The 21959-nt window shown below is 46.3% G+C and overlaps 1 protein-coding gene across 3 annotated transcripts in view; it reads right to left on the bottom strand.

Moving 5' to 3' along the window:
* The window catches only part of PDZD4 (PDZ domain containing 4), a 391499-nt gene that overhangs the window by 73295 nt on the left and 296245 nt on the right, over positions 1–21959 (bottom strand). For all 3 annotated transcript variants that reach the window (XM_085629776.1, XM_085629778.1, XM_085629777.1), the window contains exon 2: positions 10245–10501. In XM_085629776.1, the coding sequence (XP_085485902.1) occupies positions 10245–10501 (257 nt within the window). The remainder of the gene's footprint in view (positions 1–10244; positions 10502–21959) is intronic.

Below are 21959 nucleotides of genomic sequence, written 5' to 3'. Positions count from 1 at the left end.
GTGGTCTCGCTCCTAGAGTATGTTGACCCGGAAGCATACTCGTATGTAGATGACATCTATCTAACGGATGACGAGTTGCTTCCACACCTGGCTCGCGTGGATAACATAATAACTATGTTTGCAGGCTTCGGTTATAAATTCAATTTTCCGAAGTGCCACATTGCCGAGTTCACAGTGTTGTTCTTGGGATACGAACTCAACAATGAGGGCCGAGGCTTGGCTCCCCAGTTCCTAGAGAAATGCGCACGCCTTCGTGTTCCTACAACACTGAAAAAATTGCAATCATTGCTGGGCTTTCTGAATTTCGCTCGTACCTACATTCCTGATTATGCCCAGCGTATCAAGACGCTTTATGCATTGGTACAACCTACTTTTACCAAATCTTGCTGGCTGCCTGAGCATTCTGCTGCATTGCAAACTTGCAGTCTGATCTTCTTGCTTCTAAGTTTTTACAAACTCGTGATAATCACACCAACCTGGTCATTAGAATTGTGCCAGGCGTGGTTGGTTTCACCTACTTAACGTTCAATGAGGGCGATACTGTTCCTATTGCTTACAAATCTCATCTGTACACTTCAGCTGAGCTGCGCTTCTCCGCTGTCGAAAAAGTACTGACAGCAGTTCAGATGGCGATCCTGAAAGAACGAGCGCTCTCACAAGGAAAGCACATGCTGGTGGTAACACCATACCCTGCCCTCGAGGCAGTCACTAAAGCTAGTGTACCGAATTCTAAGGCTTTGCATCCAAGGTGGATACAATGGGCAACTTCCTTGACTTTGCCGGACGTCACATATATCTTTGACGCGGCGTTGCAGACTCAGGAGTTCTTGGAGTATGAATTCGTTCATCCGGCTCCTCTGACGTTGCGCCCACTCGAGGAGTACCGTTGTGTCATTTACACTGATGGGTCTGCGCAACCCGCTACTGGATCAAAGCACGCCTATTCAGCAGCCTGCGCAATTGTCGTGGGTACTTTCGTAAATGGAGAGTTTCAATCTGATGTCGTGCATACGCAGTCATTGGGTGATTGTACCGCGCAGTTAGCAGAGCTACGTGCTCTGGTGCTTGCACTGGAGTTTGCTGATACTCGGGTCACTACTCTTATAGTATGTGACTCGTTCTATTGTGTTCAATCTTACAATGACAACCTACATTTTTGGACTCAGAATGATTTTCGTGACTCCAAAGGTAGCACAATAAAGCATAAAACGCTTTGGGTTTGAGTGGCAGATCTTAAAGACCATTTGCCACTTGTGAATGTAATTCACACTCTTGGTCACCAACGAGTTGGTGTCCATGCTGTCGGTAACAGTTTGGCTGACGAGGCAGCTAAAACCGCAGTGGCAACATATCTAGTAGCAGCAGTTACAAGATCCAAAAGTAAGATCGATGATGACATCTTGGCAGCTATTGCTGCTCATGAGACTGGGAAAAACTTTCCGAAAGGTTTCCCTTCTCGTTACCATTATCGCTTAAGTCCTGATAACGTCTTGTTAGTGACAATTAACGACGTTGGTGACAGATTGATTCCCAACGCGGACTGCAGACCATCTTTGATATCAGCTGCCCACGAAGGTGTTGCGTCTGCGCATGCCGGAGTGTCGGCTACTATATCTCTTTCGCAGCAACGTTACTGGTGCCACGGTTTGTACAAACAAGCGCGGGCATATGTTCTTAATTGTGACATTTGCCAGCAGATTAAACCTTCCTCTGCGGCGCGTCCACCACAAACACAGCTGTATATATCTAATCAACCACTTGCATGTGTTTATTTCGATCACTGCGGTCCTTTTACTTCTGATACTGCGTACAAGTACATCTTGGTTGCAGTTGATTCGTGCACACGTTTCCTGTGGGTATGGCCACAAAGGAGTGCTGATGCCAGAACTGTCATCAAGGATTTGCGTGTCTTTATAGGGAGTTTTGCATGTGGTACCCTGCATTCTGATCAGGGCCCTGCGTTCGCCTCAAGGGCGTACAAGGAGGCAATGAGAAGTTTGGGGGTCCAAGTCACATTTTCGTCTCCATACCGGCCTGAGGGCAATAGTGTGGTGGAGCGAATGAACCGTGACCTAAAGCAATCTTTGACAGTGAGGGTGTTAGATACAGGCCGGAACTGGCTGTCCCACTTGTATGACGTGCAACGTGCACTTAATAATCTCCCTAGAAGGTCTCTGGGTGGGAGGACCCCGTACATGATGCTCTTTGGAGTGAGAATGTTTGTCCCAGACCTTGATGGTCTAGACATGGCGGCAGCTGCCTTTTGACCTAGATGACCACTGTGCTGTATTGCAGAATCTACAAGAAGCCAGAGACACTCTAGCAAAGGAACACGTACCCTCTACATCCGAAGCTGCGCTCCAGATTCCGGTAGTCGGCTGGCTACCTCGAGTTGGAGACCTGGTCCGTGAGAAGGTGGAGAACAAGAAGGAGTTCGGCCCATCTTATCGTGCACCGGTCCCGGTGCTTGGAGTCCTGGGTACACGTACAGTTGTTTTACCTCCACTTCCTGGTCGCAAGGACAACAGGTACATCTCGATTGAGAATGTCAAACTTCAGCGGGTGGCCGATTCTCCATAGTATGACACCTTCAGTTTCTTGCCCTTCAATGCTGAGAAATTCTGTTGTGGTGCCACCCTCTAACATCTTGCCTGAAGTTTCCATTGAGATGCTTACAGTTCCTGGTCCTTCTATACCACCTACGGCTGGTGGTTTGCCTGATGATTCTGAGTATGCTTATCCTGCAGAAGTCCCTTTGCCTCTATTACATTCAACAGCCATTACCCAGTCACATTCGTCCTTTGACACTGAATCTATGACTTCCACTGCCCCTTCCAAAATTTCTATACTTTTTGCCTGGTTCCAGAGACATTTTTTAGTTGCACCTTGGACTTACATCTGGCTGGTGCTGATAAGTATTTTTTTGTTCATGACATTTGGCTTTGTGGTAGTGTTTTTTAGACTTATCAATGGACACTACCTGCATGAACGATCTACAATTCGATTAATTGATGGAACTTTGGCCCCTCATTCCTCATCGCACATCATGAAAAGAGACCAGACTTTTGTGAACATCACTGCCTGGCCTGTACGTGATGGAATTGCCTGGGATGCTGTGAACTTTCAAATTCATGGCCCCACCGAAGTTATTAATGTGCCCACTGTTTTCCGTGTTTCTATGGGTGATGTAGTTAAACAGAACATCCGATCGGATGATTGGGATGTGCAGGCCATAGAATCACTGTTTTCTGATTTGAAATATTATGCTGCATTTGACGCTGAAGATTTGTATTTAAACACTGCAAATTATGGAGAGCAATTTTGCTATCAACATTATAGCACACATTTCCTACACAGGGCTAATACTTTTCGTAATTTTGTTAATTTCACTCAGTGGGAACATTGTCCTGTCCCTATGCCACGTATTTCTCAGATTTTAGTGTGTCTAATCCTGAGTCTTATTATTTTAAGGTGGCGAATGAACCCGCTTCTAAGGTTAGATTGACACACACCAAATTAATATATTCCAAATCCTTTATGGATGAATTGGCTATCGGAGGTTATGACCTATGGAAAGCTACTGTCGATCTTAAATCGGTTTGGGGAACTAAACCTTGGCAGGTACAAGGAACAGAAGCTTTGCACCGTGCCTGTCTTATCCCAAACCATATGTTATTTTAGAATTCATCTATTTTTCAGACCACCTGTTTTGGATTGGCTATATCTAAAAAATTAAATTCCCCCTCGATCCCGGATCTGGGTGCTTATCCGAATTGGGTAAATCACACAGATCTGTCCCTTTCTATGTTGCAGTCTCTTGTTTCCAACAACACCTTCAATGTTTCAGCATTGAATCCTGAGGGTTGGTTGGTTTGGCAAACGAGCTCTGATTCCTGTCAACGTCTCTTTCTGGATTTGACACCGGGGTATACAGAACTTAGAGTTGACCCTCGTTTTACAACTTCACACACTGTGACTACCTACTCTGTGGGTAAGTTATGCCAGTCATGGCTGCAACATTCCACATTGGCTTCAGTTAAGCTTCATTTGTCACGATTAAATGACAAAATAGATTTAAATGATTTTATTAAGGGTCCTGCGCATGGCAGGTCCAAAAGATGGGTTTATGCTATTTACAATGAAGTTTGGAAGTTATCGCAAATTGAAGCTGCATCAAGATTACGTGCTATTGACCAGGCCAATATGGAGAAAGTATTGGCTGTGATAGATAATAGTATTAACACCTTGTCTTCTAGAATTTATACCTTAGATAATATTGTTTCATCTGTCGTTGACATTGTGCAAGATGATGTATCTGTGTTGTATCATGGTCAAAATCAGTTGCGTTCAATTATGCAGTTTGCATGGACTTTGCAAACGTTAAAGGCAGGGAAAGTCCCATGGGATTACATGAATACTTCATTGTTGTTCCTTCCGTTTAATTTGACCGCGAAACAGCAGTTCATGTCCATGAAAGACGCCACTTACGCATTACTGCACATTGAAAAATTAGAACCTTTACCTTTCTCTGTTGCTGAGTTAAATTCCGCTGTGTGGCTTGTACATGGATTGATCACGTTGCCTTTTTCTTTGTTTAAGTTTAGTTTGTGCATGAAGCATTATGCCATAGGCAGATATGAACAACTTGGTAATGCCTTTCTGCGCGAAGTTTGGTCTCTCCCATTCACGTATAGATGCGTAAGGGATGGTAGGTAGGTTTACTTAAAAGGTGAAGAATGCACTTCTGCTCCTGATCATTCTGTGGTTTGTAGACATATACAATTACAGGGCGCTTGCAACATACAGACTCCTAATTTAGCTTACGTCCTAAAAGGGATTCCTATGCCAGTAATAACGTCTACTTTTAAGCTGCTTGCCAACGGTAGTTATTTGCTTTTAAATAGTGAAGCTTGCTGTGGGATGCTGGTGGGTATTCCTTACATAGTGACTGTATCGCAAAGGGTGATTTACTGTAATAACGTCCTTTTCCCACCCCCGCACAGCCGGCTCGATGTATCCATCTGGCCTACGATTCCAACCTTGAACGCAGAGTTCAACAGGATGAGCAGAATAAGGGCTCTTTTGTCTCAGACAGAAGTCGCGTTGACTTCGTCCCGTGAAACATTTCTTCTAAACGTAGCAAACACACGCACTGAGGTGCAGGCTCTTTTAAATACTGACCTCCCCCTACATTTTGGAACATTGATACAGACTATCTTTAATGCTTCGTCTACGAGTGGCCTTGTTCACTTTTTAAAACTTGTGGGCTCAGGCCTCGTGACTTCTTTCCAAACTGTTTTTGGTGTGATCCCAGCGTTTTTACATTCTATTTTTTCAAGCGTCTTCAGAGGTTTTCCCTTGCTCCTCGCTATTGCGGCTGGGATCCTCTTGTTGATCTGCGCGCTACGATATGGCTGCACGCCTAGTATTGCAAGACAACATGCCCCGCCTGATCCATCTTCGTAGCCGGATGCTTGAATACTACGGCACTTTGCCTCTGGCGACTTTGAGCGTCAAGTATGGATTGTCCTTCCGGTTTCCCTTTTTTACTTGTGTACAACCTGTCTTTCACTGCCTAGATTGTCCCTTCCAGTGGGCTCTGGATTTGTGCTTATCAAACTTGGTGTCGCTTGACCCGGATTTTGATGACTTAATGTGCCCCTTAGTGGCTCATGAGGTTACCTGTTCTGGTGTCGGGTTTATGGCCTTGGGTGCTGAGCATGGAGTCCTTGGTAATTGGGACATCGGACAGGCCACCATTGAATTCCTTGAAAGGAGTTATCTCGAAGAAACTGACAGTTGTCCCGCTGGATGCTCCGATAGTTGAAGAACACGTGTGTTCCTTTGCTTTGCTCAATTGGATGGCAGAGACTTTTGCGGAACGCTCCAATGATTTCCTCTTGGAAGCTGTTGCAACCTACGGTGCTTACACCTTAATGGATTGACTTTTGTACTTTGTCGAGTCATGGTGCATCCATAGTTGTCATTTTTCCCGATTTTTTTAATGGGTTTTTTCCTCTGCGACATGGCACGTCTCTGTGACGTCGTTTTTTCTTTTACAACCATTTTTTGCATTTTGTTTTCCGAACTTTTACACCTACACTCTATGGACTCATAGTTCATGCCCTTGGTTCCGTTCTATCTCACTTGAACTCTGCGTTTTTGCTAAGTGCGCCCCTAGTGGTTAGTAGTCCGATCAAGGGGGGGGTGTAGTATGGGTTAGCCACTCCCTATTTACAACACTAAGTTAGCATAACCGTGCCATCTGTTAGAAAGCCAGCTTGCCGTTTCTGCTGCTTTGCATGCGACACTGTTGTTATATGTTATTCATTTTAGAAATGCTTACTCAACTTTGCCTTACAGGATAACAGTTTGTTGTTTAACATTCTTAACAGTGTGCTGCGACCTTGGTCTGTAGATCATGTAAAGAACGAGTCTAGGACACTAGACGGTGCAGTGTGTTGTGTTTAGATTGATCGTACCACTTTTTAGACATATCATACATGCAGCTGCCAATATCTGAAGGACGAGTGCTTTTAATATTGCAGAACAGAATGTTTTAGATTCATTCGAACAGAAGAGCTGATGCAGGAGAGAGCCTAGCTGATCCTTTGATGTGATTCCACTAAGCTGATCCATACGGTATGGGGTCCCCCATGCAAGCCTAAGAGACCTTCTATTAGTCTAATAATAACTTATTAGTTGCTAGAGAAAGGAGGGTGGTTGTTGTCCACTGTCAGTATTATTATGATTGCTCCTTTCATTTTCTATGGTATTGTAACAATGCTGATGGTTCTGATCTTAACCATTTGTCTGCTTGTGTTAGCCAAAGTACTGCATCTTAGAACGCGAGGTTTATAAAATAAACTCTTGAAACTTTACCGCGTCTTTGTTATTCTGTTGTGGACTGATATATAGGTACAAACAGGTATTTCGATTTCCCACCACTCCTGAGAATATCTAAGTCGCTTGTTCTGGGTTGTCTTTACATTGGGACTGCCGAGCTAAATCTCGGATAACGAATGGGACACTAAGCTAGTCGGATATGGGGTTCTTAGTTCAGAGGGGAGTTTCTGGTACACCACAATTCTCTGAGGTCCTGGTTTCCTGCGCATAGTTCTGTGCATACGCAGAATCCCTGCAACCCTAAAGAGTATGTTGGTGCTGAAATCTGTTTGTTGTTGCTCAACTGAATGGCTGGAATGGAACTGGAACTTCAATTGGAAATTTCACCATTTTGCTGCAAACATCAGTTAAGAGCTCTGACAATACACGCGCTTTCATCCCGAATACACGCTTTTCAATTTTGCTAAACATATATTAATTTAACCAAGCAAAAGCTTCTAATTTAGTAAGTTGGTTTGAACATTGGAGAGCTACTCACAGGTAGCTGGAGAGCTACTCACAGGTGGCTGGAGAGCTACTCACAGGTGGCTGGAGAGCTACTCACAGGTGGCTGGAGAGCTACTCACAGGTGGCTAGAGAGCTACTCACAGGTGGCTAGAGAGGTACTCACAGGTGGCCGGAGAGCTACTCACAGGTGGCTAGAGAGCTACTCACAGGTGGCTAGAGGGCTACTCACAGGTGGCTAGAGAGCTACTCACAGGTGGCTAGAGAGGTTCTCACAGGTGGCCGGAGAGCTACTCACAGGTGGCTAGAGAGCTACTCACAGGTGGCTAGAGGGCTACTCACAGGTGGCTAGAGAGCTACTCACAGGTGGCTGGAGAGCTAGCCACCATGTGGCTGGAGAGCTACTCACAGGTGGCTAGAGAGCTACTCACAGGTGGCTGGAGACCTACTCACAGGTGGCTGGAGAGCTACTCACAGGTGGCTGGAGAGCTACTCACAGGTAGCTATAGAGCTACTCACAGGTGGCTGGAGAGCTACTCACAGGTGGCTAGAGAGCTACTCGCAGGTAGCTTGAGAGCTACTCATAGGTGGCTGGAAAGCTACTCACAGGTGGCTGGAGAGCTACTCACAGGTGGCTGGAGAGCTTCTCACAGGTGGTTATAGAGCTACTCACACAGAGACGTAGGCACTTTGCCAAGCGAGGCGGGCCCTGCCTTTGGGGGGGGATGTTTTCTGCATTTGTAAGTGCGGACCGTCTGCCACAGCCCCCCTCCCACCCCCTTCGATCCCCCACGCTACACACCACTGTACTGTACTCACAGGTGTAGCTGGTTAGCTACTTGTAGCTCACCAGTAACTTGTTGGTTTTAGACCAACCGCAACTCGGTATGGAGCAAAAAGCGCATGGCAGTACCTGCATTCCTACAGCAGAGGGGGCAAGACACCAGGAAAGGCTTTTTTTGCTACAATATGAAAGTACATTTTAATTCAAGGGGGAATTACTCAATATGGGTAGATATTTAATTCGTTTATTTTAGGAGTAGTTTTAGCGAGTGCGCATCTGCACCTGGAATAATCTAGACCTGGGCAAGATTTCGATTAGGCAAGAGTAATGAGAGTAATTTCAGTAATCCTGCAGAACTCGTTCACGTAGAATTGCCGTTAGTGACGTGTTTACTCCCGCTTGCGTAATTAAAAAGTGATTTGGAGCGAAAGATCCTACCGCAAGAGCGTATTTAGCAAATGCAAGCGGCTGCTCGCGCTCGCTATTCGTGCTGTGTTACATTCAGTGCTATTTCTTATAAATACACCTTTATTTGAATTTTGGACGCAAGTGTGCCTCTTAAGCTAAGAAAACAGTGCTAAATGGCAGGAGTAAATTGGAGGGCAATCCTACCCCAAGTGCACATTCAGGGGCCGATTTACAAGCCCCTTGCGCCACTTTTACGTCACTTTTAACATGGGAAAAGTGTCGCAAAAGTGGCGCAAGGGGCTTGTAAATCTGCCCCTTAGTGAGCGCGAGCGGCTGCTCACACTCGCTGTTCAAGTTCTGTGGGACGTGGCTCTATTTCTGAGCACAAAATACATCCTTGTGTCTGTTTTGGCCGTGAGAAGCCAGAGCTAAGAAAATAGCCCTACATGCAGAATTCAGTTTTTTGCATAATTCCTCGTTATCTCACCGAGTTCTTGGTAATTCCGCGCGGTTACTCTACACGGAATTCCGCATCTTATGCCCGCCGCCTGGGAGAGAGGGCGGGGTGTCGGCAGGGCAGGTCTCACTGCTCCTTGAGCCTTGATCAAAAGGAAGGCCATGTTTGCTGTTTTAGAAATATTTATTCCATATCATACAGCAGGCCTTGCATTTCAAGCTGTATGGTGTATTTCATACCAGGGAAGGGCACTGTCCTCTAACCTACCAGCCTTGCCAGCTGCCGGGGGCTTAGGGGTTCCTGGCCCTGCCAGTACCACTCCCTGGAGCTTCACCCTCTACGTACCAATCCTTTTCGTTTCCCTTTGTTCACATTTCCCTGCAGACATGAATTATCCCACACAATAGGTCCCTGTGCAATTTGACAAGCAGGGTGAAAGCGGCCTGTACCGCGCGGTTAAATTCACGGCTTCATTCTGAGGGAAAAAGAGCCCTTTCACGGGCATTATTTGTGCTTTGAAATCACTCACTCCTTTCAGCCGCTTTTGTGTTGGTCACACACGCAATTACAGCAAGTGCATGCCCCGTCTGTAAAGACATGAACTGTTGACACACATGGGATCAAGAAACTCCACATTAAAAGGGCGGCAGCTAAGCTCCACGCAACGCGCGTGAGACTTTCATTTCTCAAAGCACCAATCACAGTGCCTAGAAGGCTGCCCTCCATACCGCCTCCCTTCTGGTTCCATTCACAATGATCTTGTACTACTGCCAATGAAGCAGCAATGGGACCAATCCCAAAACAGCTCTGTGGCCTATTAGACGGACAAGTGAGTGATGAATGTTTGAGTGAATACGCCCAACACACTCAGTATCTAGACAGGCACCTTGCCAAACTAGTGAATGATGGCCTGATTACGAACTTAGCGGACGGGATACTCCATCACAAATGTGAGGGATATTCCGTGCGCCATATTACAAGCTCCATATTACAAGCTCCATGGGATATAATGGAATTATCATTTGGCGGAAGGGATATCTGTCACGTTTGTGACCGAGTAACCCCATCCACCAAGATCATCGTCAGGCCCTTAGTCAAACAAGTCTTAGTGGCTCCTGCCCGAAGGGGCGATGAGTGACATCTTGGGTTGTACTGACACCACTATCCCCAACATGCGTGCAGACCTCAGTATCATTGCTACTTTGAGGGTCGTCCACCAGGGGTCGGGAGCAGAGAGATACTCACAGTTCAGAGAGGACATAGGGCTCCAAGGTGACCACTGGCGGAGAGGGTGGACGCAGCTTGCCCAGTGCCATGATGTGGTCAAACGTGATGTCGGTTTGGGTGCCGCTGTCCACAAAGTGCAGGTCGTGGAGGGAGCTGCTGCCCCCAGTGACACCCTTCATCCGCGGGCTGCGTCGAAGTACCTGGATCAGCAGGGGGTCCTTGCCAGCCCTCAGCGCCTCCAGCGTCTGCTCCTGGGACAGCCCCTTCCCGTTCACCTGGAGAGAGACAACAGGAGGAACGTTAGAAGTCCCTTCAGCACTAGTCATTGAGATACACCTTCCCCTCCACCTGTAGAGAGACAACAGGAAGAACTTTAGAGGTTACTTCAACCATGTTCATTGTGAGGGCAGGGACTCAGTGAGGCTGCAAGAGAACTCATGGTGGGTGCAAGTGAACTCATGCTGGTTGCATGTGGACTCATGGTGGGTGCCTGTGAACTCATGGTGGGTGCCTGTGAACTCATGGTGGGTGCATGTTGACTCATGGTGGGTGCCTGCGAACTCATGGTGGGTGCCTATGAACTCATGATGGGTGCAAGTGAACTCATGGTGGTTGCATGTGAACTCATGGTGGGTGCATGTGAACTCATGGTGGGTGCATGTGGACTCATGGTGAACTCATGGTAGGTGCATGTGGACTCATGGTGGGTGAATGTGAACTCATGGTGGGTGCAAGTGAACTCATTGTGGGTGCCTGTGAACTCAAGGTGGAAGCACGTGAACTCATGAAGGGTGCATGTAAACTCATGGTGGGTGCATGTGAACTTATGGTGGGTGCATGTGGACTCATGGTGGGTGCATGTGAACTCATGGTGACTGCATGTAAACTCATGGTGACTGCATGTAAACTCATAGTAGGTACATGAGAACTATTGTAAGGTGAAGGAGAACTGTTGTACGGTACCAGAGAATTATTGTAAGGTGAAAGAGAACTGCTGTACGGTGCACGAGAACTATCGTAAGGTGAAGGGGAACTGCTGAACGGTACAAGAGAACTATTGTAAGGTGAAGGGGAACTGCTGTACGGTACAAGAGAACTATTGACAGGTGAATGAGAACTGCTGTATGGTACAAGAGAACTATTGTAAGGTGCAGGAGAACTGCTGTACGGTACAAGAGAACTATTGTAAGGTGAAGGGGAACTGCTGTACGGTACGAGAGAACTATTGTAAGGTGAAGGGGAACTGCTGTACAGTACAACAGAACTATTGTAAGGTGAAGGAGAACTGCTGTGCGGTATGAGAGAACTATTGCAAGGTGAAGGAGAACTGCTGTGCGGTATGAGAGAACTATTGTAAGGTGAAGGAGAACTGCTGTATGGCACCAGAGAACTATTGTAAGGTGAAGGTGAACTGTTGTACTTTACCAGAGAACAATTGGAAGGTGAAGGAGAACTGCTGTACGGTACAAGAGAACTATTGGAAGGTGAAGAAGAACTGCTGTATGGTACAAGAGAACTATTGTAAGGTAAATGACAACTGCTGTACGGTACCAGAGAACTATTGTAAGGTGAGGGAGAACTGCTGTTCAGTACAAGAGAACTACTGTAAGGTGAAGAAGAACTGCTGTACGGTACAAGAGAACTATTGGTAAGGTGAAGGAGAACTGCTGTACAGTACCAGAGAATTATTGTAAGGTGAAGGGGAACTGCTGTTCGGTACAAGAGAACTATTGTAAGGTGAAGGAGAACTGGGGTACGGTACAAGAGAACTATTGTAAGGTGCAGGAGAACTGCTGTACGGTACAAGAGAACTATTGTAAGGTACAAGAGAACTATTGTAAGGTGAAGGAGAACTGCTGTACGGTACAAGAGAACTATTGTAAGGTGAAGGACAACTGCTGTGTGGTACAAGAGAACTATTGTAAGGTGAAGAAGAACTGCTGTACTGTACTAGAGAACTATTGTAAGGTGAAGGATAACTGCTGTGCGGTATGAGAGAACTATTTTAAGGTGAAGGGGAACTGCTGTACGGTACCAGAGAACTATTGTAAGGTACAGGAGAAGTGTTGTACGGTACCAGAGAACTATTGTAAGGTGAAAGAGAACTGCTGTACGGTACAAGAGAACTATTGTAAGGTGAAGGAGAACTGCTGTACGGTACCAGAGAACTATTGTAAGGTGAAGGAGAACTGCTGTACGGTACAAGAGAACTATTGTATGGTGCAGGAGATCTGTTGTACGGTACCAGAGAACTATTGTAAGGTGAAAGAGAACTGTTGTACCGTACCAGAGAACTATTGTAAGGTACAGGAGAACTGTTGTACCGTACCAGAGAACTATTGTAAGGTGAAAGAGAACTGCTGTACGGTACAAGAGAACTATTGTAAGGTGAAGGAGAACTGCTGCACGGTACCAGAGAACTATTGTAAGGTGCAGGAGATCTGTTGTACAGTACCAGAGAACTATTGTAAGGTGCAGGAGAACTGATGCACGGTACAAGAGTACTATTGTAAGGTGCAGGAGAACTGCTGTACGGTACCAGAGAACTATTGTAAGGTGCAGGAGAACTGCTGCACGGTACAAGAGAACTATTGTAAGGTGAAGGAGAACTGCTGTACGGTACAAGAGAACTATTGTAAGGTGAGGGAGAACTGCTGCACGGTACAAGAGAACTATTGTAAGGTGAAGGAGAACTGCTGTATGGTCCAAGAGAACTATTGTAAGGTGAAGGACAACTGCTGTGTGGTACAAGCGAACTATTGTAAGGTGAAGAAGAACTGCTGTACTGTACTAGAGAACTATTATAAGGTGAAGGATAACTGCTGTATGGTACAAGAGAACTATTTTAAGGTGAAGGGGAACTGCTGTAGGTACAAGAGAACTATTGTAAGGTGAATGAGATCTCCTGTACAGCACAAGAGAACTATTGTGAGGTGAAGGAGAACTGCTGTACGGTACAAGAGAACTATTGTAAGGTGAAGGAGAACTGCTGTACGGTAGGAGAGAACTATTGTAAGGTGAAGGAGAACTGCTGTACGGTACGAGAGAACTATTGTAAGGTACAGGAGAACTGTTGTACAGTACCAGAGAACTATTGTAAGGTGCAGGAGAACTGCTGTACGGTGCACGAGAACTATCGTAAGGTGAAGGGGAACTGCTGAACGGTACAAGAGAACTATTGTAAGGTGAAGGGGAACTGCTGTACGGTACAAGAGAACTATTGACAGGTGAATGAGAACTGCTGTATGGTACAAGAGAACTATTGTAAGGTGCAGGAGAACTGCTGTACGGTACAAGAGAACTATTGTAAGGTGAAGGGGAACTGCTGTACGGTACGAGAGAACTATTGTAAGGTGAAGGGGAACTGCTGTACAGTACAACAGAACTATTGTAAGGTGAAGGAGAACTGCTGTGCGGTTTGAGAGAACTATTGCAAGGTGAAGGAGAACTGCTGTGCGGTATGAGAGAACTATTGTAAGGTGAAGGAGAACTGCTGTATGGCACCAGAGAACTATTGTAAGGTGAAGGTGAACTGTTGTACTTTACCAGAGAACAATTGGAAGGTGAAGGAGAACTGCTGTACGGTACAAGAGAACTATTGGAAGGTGAAGAAGAACTGCTGTATGGTACAAGAGAACTATTGTAAGGTAAATGACAACTGCTGTACGGTACCAGAGAACTATTGTAAGGTGAGGGAGAACTGCTGTTCAGTACAAGAGAACTACTGTAAGGTGAAGAAGAACTGCTGTACGGTACAAGAGAACTATTGGTAAGGTGAAGGAGAACTGCTGTACAGTACCAGAGAATTATTGTAAGGTGAAGGGGAACTGCTGTTCGGTACAAGAGAACTATTGTAAGGTGAAGGAGAACTGGGGTACGGTACAAGAGAACTATTGTAAGGTGCAGGAGAACTGCTGTACGGTACAAGAGAACTATTGTAAGGTACAAGAGAACTATTGTAAGGTGAAGGAGAACTGCTGTACGGTACAAGAGAACTATTGTAAGGTGAAGGACAACTGCTGTGTGGTACAAGAGAACTATTGTAAGGTGAAGAAGAACTGCTGTACTGTACTAGAGAACTATTGTAAGGTGAAGGATAACTGCTGTGCGGTATGAGAGAACTATTTTAAGGTGAAGGGGAACTGCTGTACGGTACCAGAGAACTATTGTAAGGTACAGGAGAAGTGTTGTACGGTACCAGAGAACTATTGTAAGGTGAAAGAGAACTACTGTACGGTACAAGAGAACTATTGTAAGGTGAAGGAGAACTGCTGTACGGTACCAGAGAACTATTGTAAGGTGAAGGAGAACTGCTGTACGGTACAAGAGAACTATTGTATGGTGCAGGAGATCTGTTGTACGGTACCAGAGAACTATTGTAAGGTGAAAGAGAACTGTTGTACCGTACCAGAGAACTATTGTAAGGTACAGGAGAACTGTTGTACCGTACCAGAGAACTATTGTAAGGTGAAAGAGAACTGCTGTACGGTACAAGAGAACTATTGTAAGGTGAAGGAGAACTGCTGCACGGTACCAGAGAACTATTGTAAGGTGCAGGAGATCTGTTGTACAGTACCAGAGAACTATTGTAAGGTGCAGGAGAACTGATGCACGGTACAAGAGTACTATTGTAAGGTGCAGGAGAACTGCTGTACGGTACCAGAGAACTATTGTAAGGTGCAGGAGAACTGCTGCACGGTACAAGAGAACTATTGTAAGGTGAAGGAGAACTGCTGTACGGTACAAGAGAACTATTGTAAGGTGAGGGAGAACTGCTGCACGGTACAAGAGAACTATTGTAAGGTGAAGGAGAACTGCTGTATGGTACAAGAGAACTATTGTAAGGTGAAGGACAACTGCTGTGTGGTACAAGCGAACTATTGTAAGGTGAAGAAGAACTGCTGTACTGTACTAGAGAACTATTATAAGGTGAAGGATAACTGCTGTATGGTACAAGAGAACTATTTTAAGGTGAAGGGGAACTGCTGTAGGTACAAGAGAACTATTGTAAGGTGAATGAGATCTCCTGTACAGCACAAGAGAACTATTGTGAGGTGAAGGAGAACTGCTGTACGGTACAAGAGAACTATTGTAAGGTGAAGGAGAACTGCTGTACGGTAGGAGAGAACTATTGTAAGGTGAAGGAGAACTGCTGTACGGTACGAGAGAACTATTGTAAGGTACAGGAGAACTGTTGTACAGTACCAGAGAACTATTGTAAGGTGCAGGAGAACTGTTGTACGGTACCAGAGAACTATTGTAAGGTGAAGGAGAACTGCTGCACGGTACAAGAGAACTATTGTAAGGTGAAGGAGAACTGCTGTACGGTACCAGAGAACTATTGTAAGGTGCAGGAGAACTGCTGTACGGTACCAGAGAACTATTGTAAGGTGCAGGAGAACTGCTGCACGGTACAAAAGAACTATTGTAAGGTGAAGGAGAACTGCTGTACGGTACAAGAGAACTATTGTAAGGTGCAGGAGAACTGCTGTACGGTACCAGAGAACTATTGTAAGGTGCAGGAGAACTGCTGTGTGGTACCAGAGAACTATTGTAAGGTGAGGCAGAACTCATTGAAAGTGCATGGGAACTTATGGTGGGGCTTTGAGAAATATATCAGGTGGAGAAATACTGAGAAGCGACTCGAGAATCCGTAAGGGTGCAGGGAAACATATGGAATATTGGAAAAATTGGCCATGCTATGAACAGTAGAGGCAGATGGGTGCAACATAAAACCTTTAACATGTGTTTCATGGTTCTGTTGACTTTGATTGCTTCACTGATCTACACAAAAAAAGGTTATGAACATCTCTGCAAGAGCAGTCTCATATATCATATAGGAAGGAGGGGTGGTAGGAAGGAGTGAAGGAGTGAAGGAAGGAGAGAAGTAAGAATGGATAGATGGATGAATGGATAGATGGATGAATGACCAAATTCAAAGAGAATTCAGGCGTGAATGGCATCATTTAACAGCACTGTTTTCAGAATTCTTGCGGGTTAGCATTGAGTGAGTATAGTTACTCAAACCTGTAGACTTACATGCCCCCCATCACAACCCCCCCACCGAATTCATGTGGTGGAGCACAATTTAAAAATGTAAAAACCTGTAACTTATCACACTTAGGCAGAGATCTGATCCACTGCGGCGGAGAGCTCCCTATGGTACAGTATAGGGTAGAGTTTAAACGTTTTTTAAAGATGAAAGAAAATAGTAAACACTTTTTTAAGATGAAAATTAATGTTCATTCATTTGATATCTTTATTTTAAATGAAGAACAGTATAAAACAAGCATTTGCAATGCAATAGGTCTCGCATTTACACAGGTTTGAGCTATTGGCATTGTAAATAACAATGCCTTTTTAATGTTTTGGTTTTGAAAACATAAATAAAAGGCATTGCCATTTACTATGCCAATTGCTTAAACTTGCGTAAATGCGAGACCTATTGCATTGCAAATGCTTGTTGTTCCAGTCTCTTGACTGGGAGCAGTCAGGAGCCGCACACCTAGAAGCAAATGCAGCAGAGGGGAAACAAAGATTAGCACTTCACATATACTTAAGAGAGGCAGCTTTTCACTTTGTTCAGGCTCTGTTTACTAGATATTCATGCACTGTAAGAACGTCAGATGTGTTGGTCTCTCCCAGTATGTACATAATACTAAATGTAATTTATATAGCGCTTACTACCCATGAGGAGGCACTGAAATAATTCAAGTACCGCTATTTTTTCTTGTATAGAGCTACGTATCCCAAAGGAAATTGGTAGAACGCTTTACATCACACCTATGTATTAAAGTCGTGGCTGGTGATGTCACTTCCTATGATGTTAATTCCTGTGATGCAACATGTTATGTCATGCACCGTGATGTCATGTGCCGTGATGTCATGCGCCGTGATGTCACACGTCGTGATGTCACTTGCATACTGCCTAACTAGGTTAGTCCCCCCACTTCTTTTTTTAGGACTTGTGCCCTGGGCACAGGTACTAGGGTATAAGTAGTGGGGCAGGTGGTAGTGCAGTGTGAGGGGTACTGGTAGTAGAGTAAGGGTAGAGCAAAGGTACTATGGTATAAGGCAGCACTAGCGGTAAAAGGGTACCGGCAGGAGCAGAGGCAGTAGGTCATAAGCTGTAACACAGGTACGGGGTACTGGCATGGGTAAATGCTTTAGGGTACAGGCAGGAACAGTAGCGATTCGGTATATCTAGAGCCTGGTGGTGGGTGTAAGCAGGTTGTGGGGTAATGGGTGGGATGGTTGTACTAGGGAAGAAGTAGGGGTAGACATATTAGGGTATAAACTGGGGGAGCGGTGCTGAGGTATAAGCAGGGGCAGGGAGGCCTAGAGCAAATAAAAAACATATTTGAGGGATAAGGATCTTCGGTAAGGAGGAGATATATAGAGCGAATACTGGAGATATAGATTTGGAAGAACGGGGCACAGCGTCATTTCCATAAAATGGAATCTTATAAGTGTAGGCAATCCTGGGAAAAAGTAGTATAGAGATTATTTCGGTTTTATCAATGGTGGACGATCCCAACTATGACGTGAATGCTAAAAATATCTCTGAGAATCCTTGCCGTAGGGAATTTATTGCTGGCGGCTCAGGATATAAATAAAAACAGGATATGTGATGCAACTACGGAAGAAATTATTATCTACTAGTTGTCGGTGTTGTAGGTCTACATGTTTCAGCTCTCATGGGGAAATATGGAGCTTTCGTCAGGACCAGTGAAGTAAGTGAGTGGCAAAGTGAAAGTTGCCACGTGATAAGTGAAAAAAATAGTAAAAAGGTTGTTTACCTACACACTCGCTAAGGTGTGTGGACCCAGTGTCTGCGAAGTTGCGGACACTGCAGCGAAAAATACCTGTGGAAGGAAACAAGACAGCACAAGAACATACATAAACTGCCACTTATCACGTGGCACCTTTCACTTTGCCTCTCACTTACTTCACTGGTCCTGACGAAAGCTCCATGTTAGATAATAATTTCTTCCGTAGTTGCATCACATATTCTGTTTTTATTTATATCCTGAGCCGCCAGCAATAAATTCCCTACGGCAAGGATTCTCAGAGATATTTTTAGCATTCACGTCATCACACTCTTGCACCACACCAGCTCCGCTGTAGTCAGGCGTTGTAGCACAACCGGGGGGCATTCGGCCACCCGGTTGGGACCCCGATGATGAAGCATGACACCAACTAGGTTGGTGTGTGAGGGGTATTTTAATTTACCTAGTCGGTTCCCAAACACTATCTTACAGAGATCGTACCACACATAGTTGTGTTCGTCCACGATTGATAAAACTGACATATTTATAGGGGATACGGACGCACCACTCTTTTCCCTAGCTCTCTCATTGTTCTTTATAGAGATTATTCCGACCTGCAGATATGTCAAAGGATAGCAAGGGCCTAGATTTTTTATTACCTGGAGCAGCAGCCGCAGGGGCCCAGCAGTGCAGCAGCAGGGGCAGGAACCTGCGGAGCTCCGTGGCGAGGGCAGCTCTCCCCGCTCTGCGGCCGTGCAGCACCCGATATCAGGTTAAGATAGCTCCGGGGCGTGGCTGCCACCAGGCGATGTCCAGCCCAAGTCAGCATGAGCCATGCGGCCTCCCTGCCCCGGGCTCGGGCACTCCTCGGTTAAACGAGTTGAGGGATGCGTTATCTACTCTATCCAGATAGGAGTCAGTGCTAGCAGTGAGAAGGAAGGGCCAGCAGCATTGATCCAAGGGCACGCCGTGCCCTCTGGGTCATGTCAAGGTGAAGGGTGATATGACTGTGTGTGATCTTGTCGCTGAAACCAGAAACACCGCAAACAATCCGCTCTTTCTTGCAGAGAATTTCCTAACAAATAATGACACACCGTTGCCTGTTCAAGATATAGGTGCGAGTTTTGAAAGCGGAAGAGGAGAAAGGCAGTGATTGCCAGAGACTACATGTGGCAATCACCTGGCAGCAAGATTCACTTGATAACCAAGGAAGAGCTGGAAGAAAAGAAAAAAAAAACAGCGAGTGGTGCGCGCATGCACTGCAAAGAAAAAGAATTTCAGGAATGCAGCAGGCACAGTGCGGGGCCTCTGCTCGCTCCCGAGGCAGGGGAGAGAGAAGGCGGGACATGCACCCGCCTTTGGCCAATGACATGTTGTCTTTCTTAGAAAGACGCATGCAAAGGCCAATAGCGGGTCATGGAAAAAAAAGCACACGCACAAGCGTGTGTTCAGAGTTTAAAGTCCTTACTAAATGCCTTGCAGAGCAGCGCATGCGCGCTGGCTCAGGAGAGACCTAAAAATGTTACGTCATTGTTAACTTAATTTTGAGTCCCTGCTTCCATTATTTTCTACAGGAGGATGTTGCAGTACCAAGGGTTGGCCATGTGTGGTGCTGGACATTCTCCAGCTCAGAGCTGCAGTAGATTTACAACTATTGCTGCCCCTTTTTGGCAGTAGTAAATTTAGAAGTAACTTTAGAAGTCGAGCTTGTGGAGACCAATTGCCTTGCTCTTCTGTGGGTGGGTGTATGCCCCTCCCATAGCCCCTTCCTGACCCTCTCTTCACCCATCCTTACTCCTCCCTAAACCCCTCCCCTTTAGGAGTAAGTATTCCCCATTTTCCAACCACGCCCCTCTGTCCCTTCCACGTTTACTATTAAAGAATATACCTTGTGTGGACACCTCCGCAGAGGAGTCTGAGCTCTCCACACAGGAAGGATAGTAGACGCAGAGGTGGAGACTGAAGCTGATAACAAACAGCACTGCCATGGAGGCATGAGCCAGCAGCACACACAGCACCTGAAGCTGATAACAAGCAACACTGTCATGGGAGCATGAGCCGGCAGCGCACACCACCTGAAGCTGATAACAAACAGCACTGCCCTTGAGGCATGAGCCGGCAGCACACACAGCACCTGAAGCTGATAACAAACAGCACTGCCATGGAGGCATGAGCCGGCAGCGCACACAGCACCTGAGGCTGATAACAAACAGCACTGCCATGGAGGCATGACCCGGCAGCGCACACAGCACCTGAAGCTGATAACAAACAGCACTGCCGTGAATGCATGACCCGGCAGCGCACACAGCACCTGAAGCTGATAACAAACAGCACTGCCATGGAGGCATGAGCCGGCAGCACACACAACACCTGAAGCTGATAACAAACAGCACTCTCATGGGAGCAAGAGCCAGCAGCACACACACCACCTGAAGCTGATAACAAGCAGCACTGCCATGGAGGCATGAGCCGGCAGCACACGTGCACCACCTGAAGCTGATAACAAGCAGCACTGTCATGGGAGCATGAGCCAGCAGCACACACAGCACCTGAAGCTGATAACAAGCAGCACTGTCATGGGAGCATGAGCTGGCAGCGCACACCTCCTGAAGCTGATAACAAACAGCACTGCCATGGAGGCATGAGTCGGCAGCGCACACAGCACCTGAAGCTGATAACAAACAGCACTGCCATGGAGGCATGAGCCGGCAGCACACACACCACCTGAAGCTGATAACAAGCAGCACTGTCATGGGAGCATGAGCCAGCAGCACACACAGCACCTGAAGCTGATAACAAGCAGCACTGCCATGGAGGCAGTGTGAGGGGTATTTTAACTTACCTAGTCGGTTCCCAAACACTATCTTACAGAGATCGTACCACACATAGTTGTGTTCGTCCACGATTGATAAAACTGACATATTTATAGGGGATACGGACGCACCACTCTTTTCCCTATCTCTCTCATTGTTCTTTATAGAGATTATTCCGACCTGCAGATATGTCAAAGGACAGCAAGGGCCTAGATTTTTTTTTACCTGGAGCAGCAGCCGCAGGGGCCCAGCAGTGCAGCAGCAGGAGCAGGAACCTGCGGAGCTCCGTGGCGAGGGCAGCTCTCCCCGCTCTGCGGCCGTGCAGCACCCGGTATCAGGTTAAGATAGCTCCGGGGCGTGGCTGCCACCAGGCGATGTCCAGCCCAAGTCAGCATGAGCCATGCGGCCTCCCTGCCCCGGGCTCGGGCACTCCTCGGTTAAACGAGTTGAGGGATGCGTTATCTACTCTATCCAGATAGGAGTCAGTGCTAGCAGTGAGAAGGAAGGGCCAGCAGCATTGATCCAAGGGCACGCCGTGCCCTCTGGGTCATGTCAAGGTGAAGGGTGATATGACTGTGTGTGATCTTGTCGCTGAAACCAGAAACACCGCAAACAATCCGCTCTTTCTTGCAGAGAATTTCCTAACAAATAATGACACACCGTTGCCTGTTCAAGATATAGGTGCGAGTTTTGAAAGCGGAAGAGGAGAAAGGCAGTGATTGCCAGAGACTACATGTGGCAATCACCTGGCAGCAAGATTCACTTGATAACCAAGGAAGAGCTGGAAGAAAAGAAAAAAAAAACAGCGAGTGGTGCGCGCATGCACTGCAAAGAAAAAGAATTTCAGGAATGCAGCAGGCACAGTGCGGGGCCTCTGCTCGCTCCCGAGGCAGGGGAGAGAGAAGGCGGGACATGCACCCGCCTTTGGCCAATGACATGTTGTCTTTCTTAGAAAGACGCATGCAAAGGCCAATAGCGGGTCATGGAAAAAAAAGCACATGCACAAGCATGTGTTCAGAGTTTAAAGTCCTTACTAAATGCCTTGCAGAGCAGCGCATGCGCGCTGGCTCAGGAGAGACCTAAAAATGTTACGTCATTGTTAACTTAATTTTGAGTCCCTGCCTCCATTATTTTCTACAGGAGGATGTTGC

This window comes from Triturus cristatus, chromosome 10, assembly GCF_964204655.1.
Source record: "Triturus cristatus chromosome 10, aTriCri1.1, whole genome shotgun sequence".
NCBI lineage: Eukaryota > Metazoa > Chordata > Amphibia > Caudata > Salamandridae > Triturus > Triturus cristatus.
Note: the sequence above shows the minus strand (reverse complement) of the source record. Positions and strands in the feature narration are given on the sequence as shown.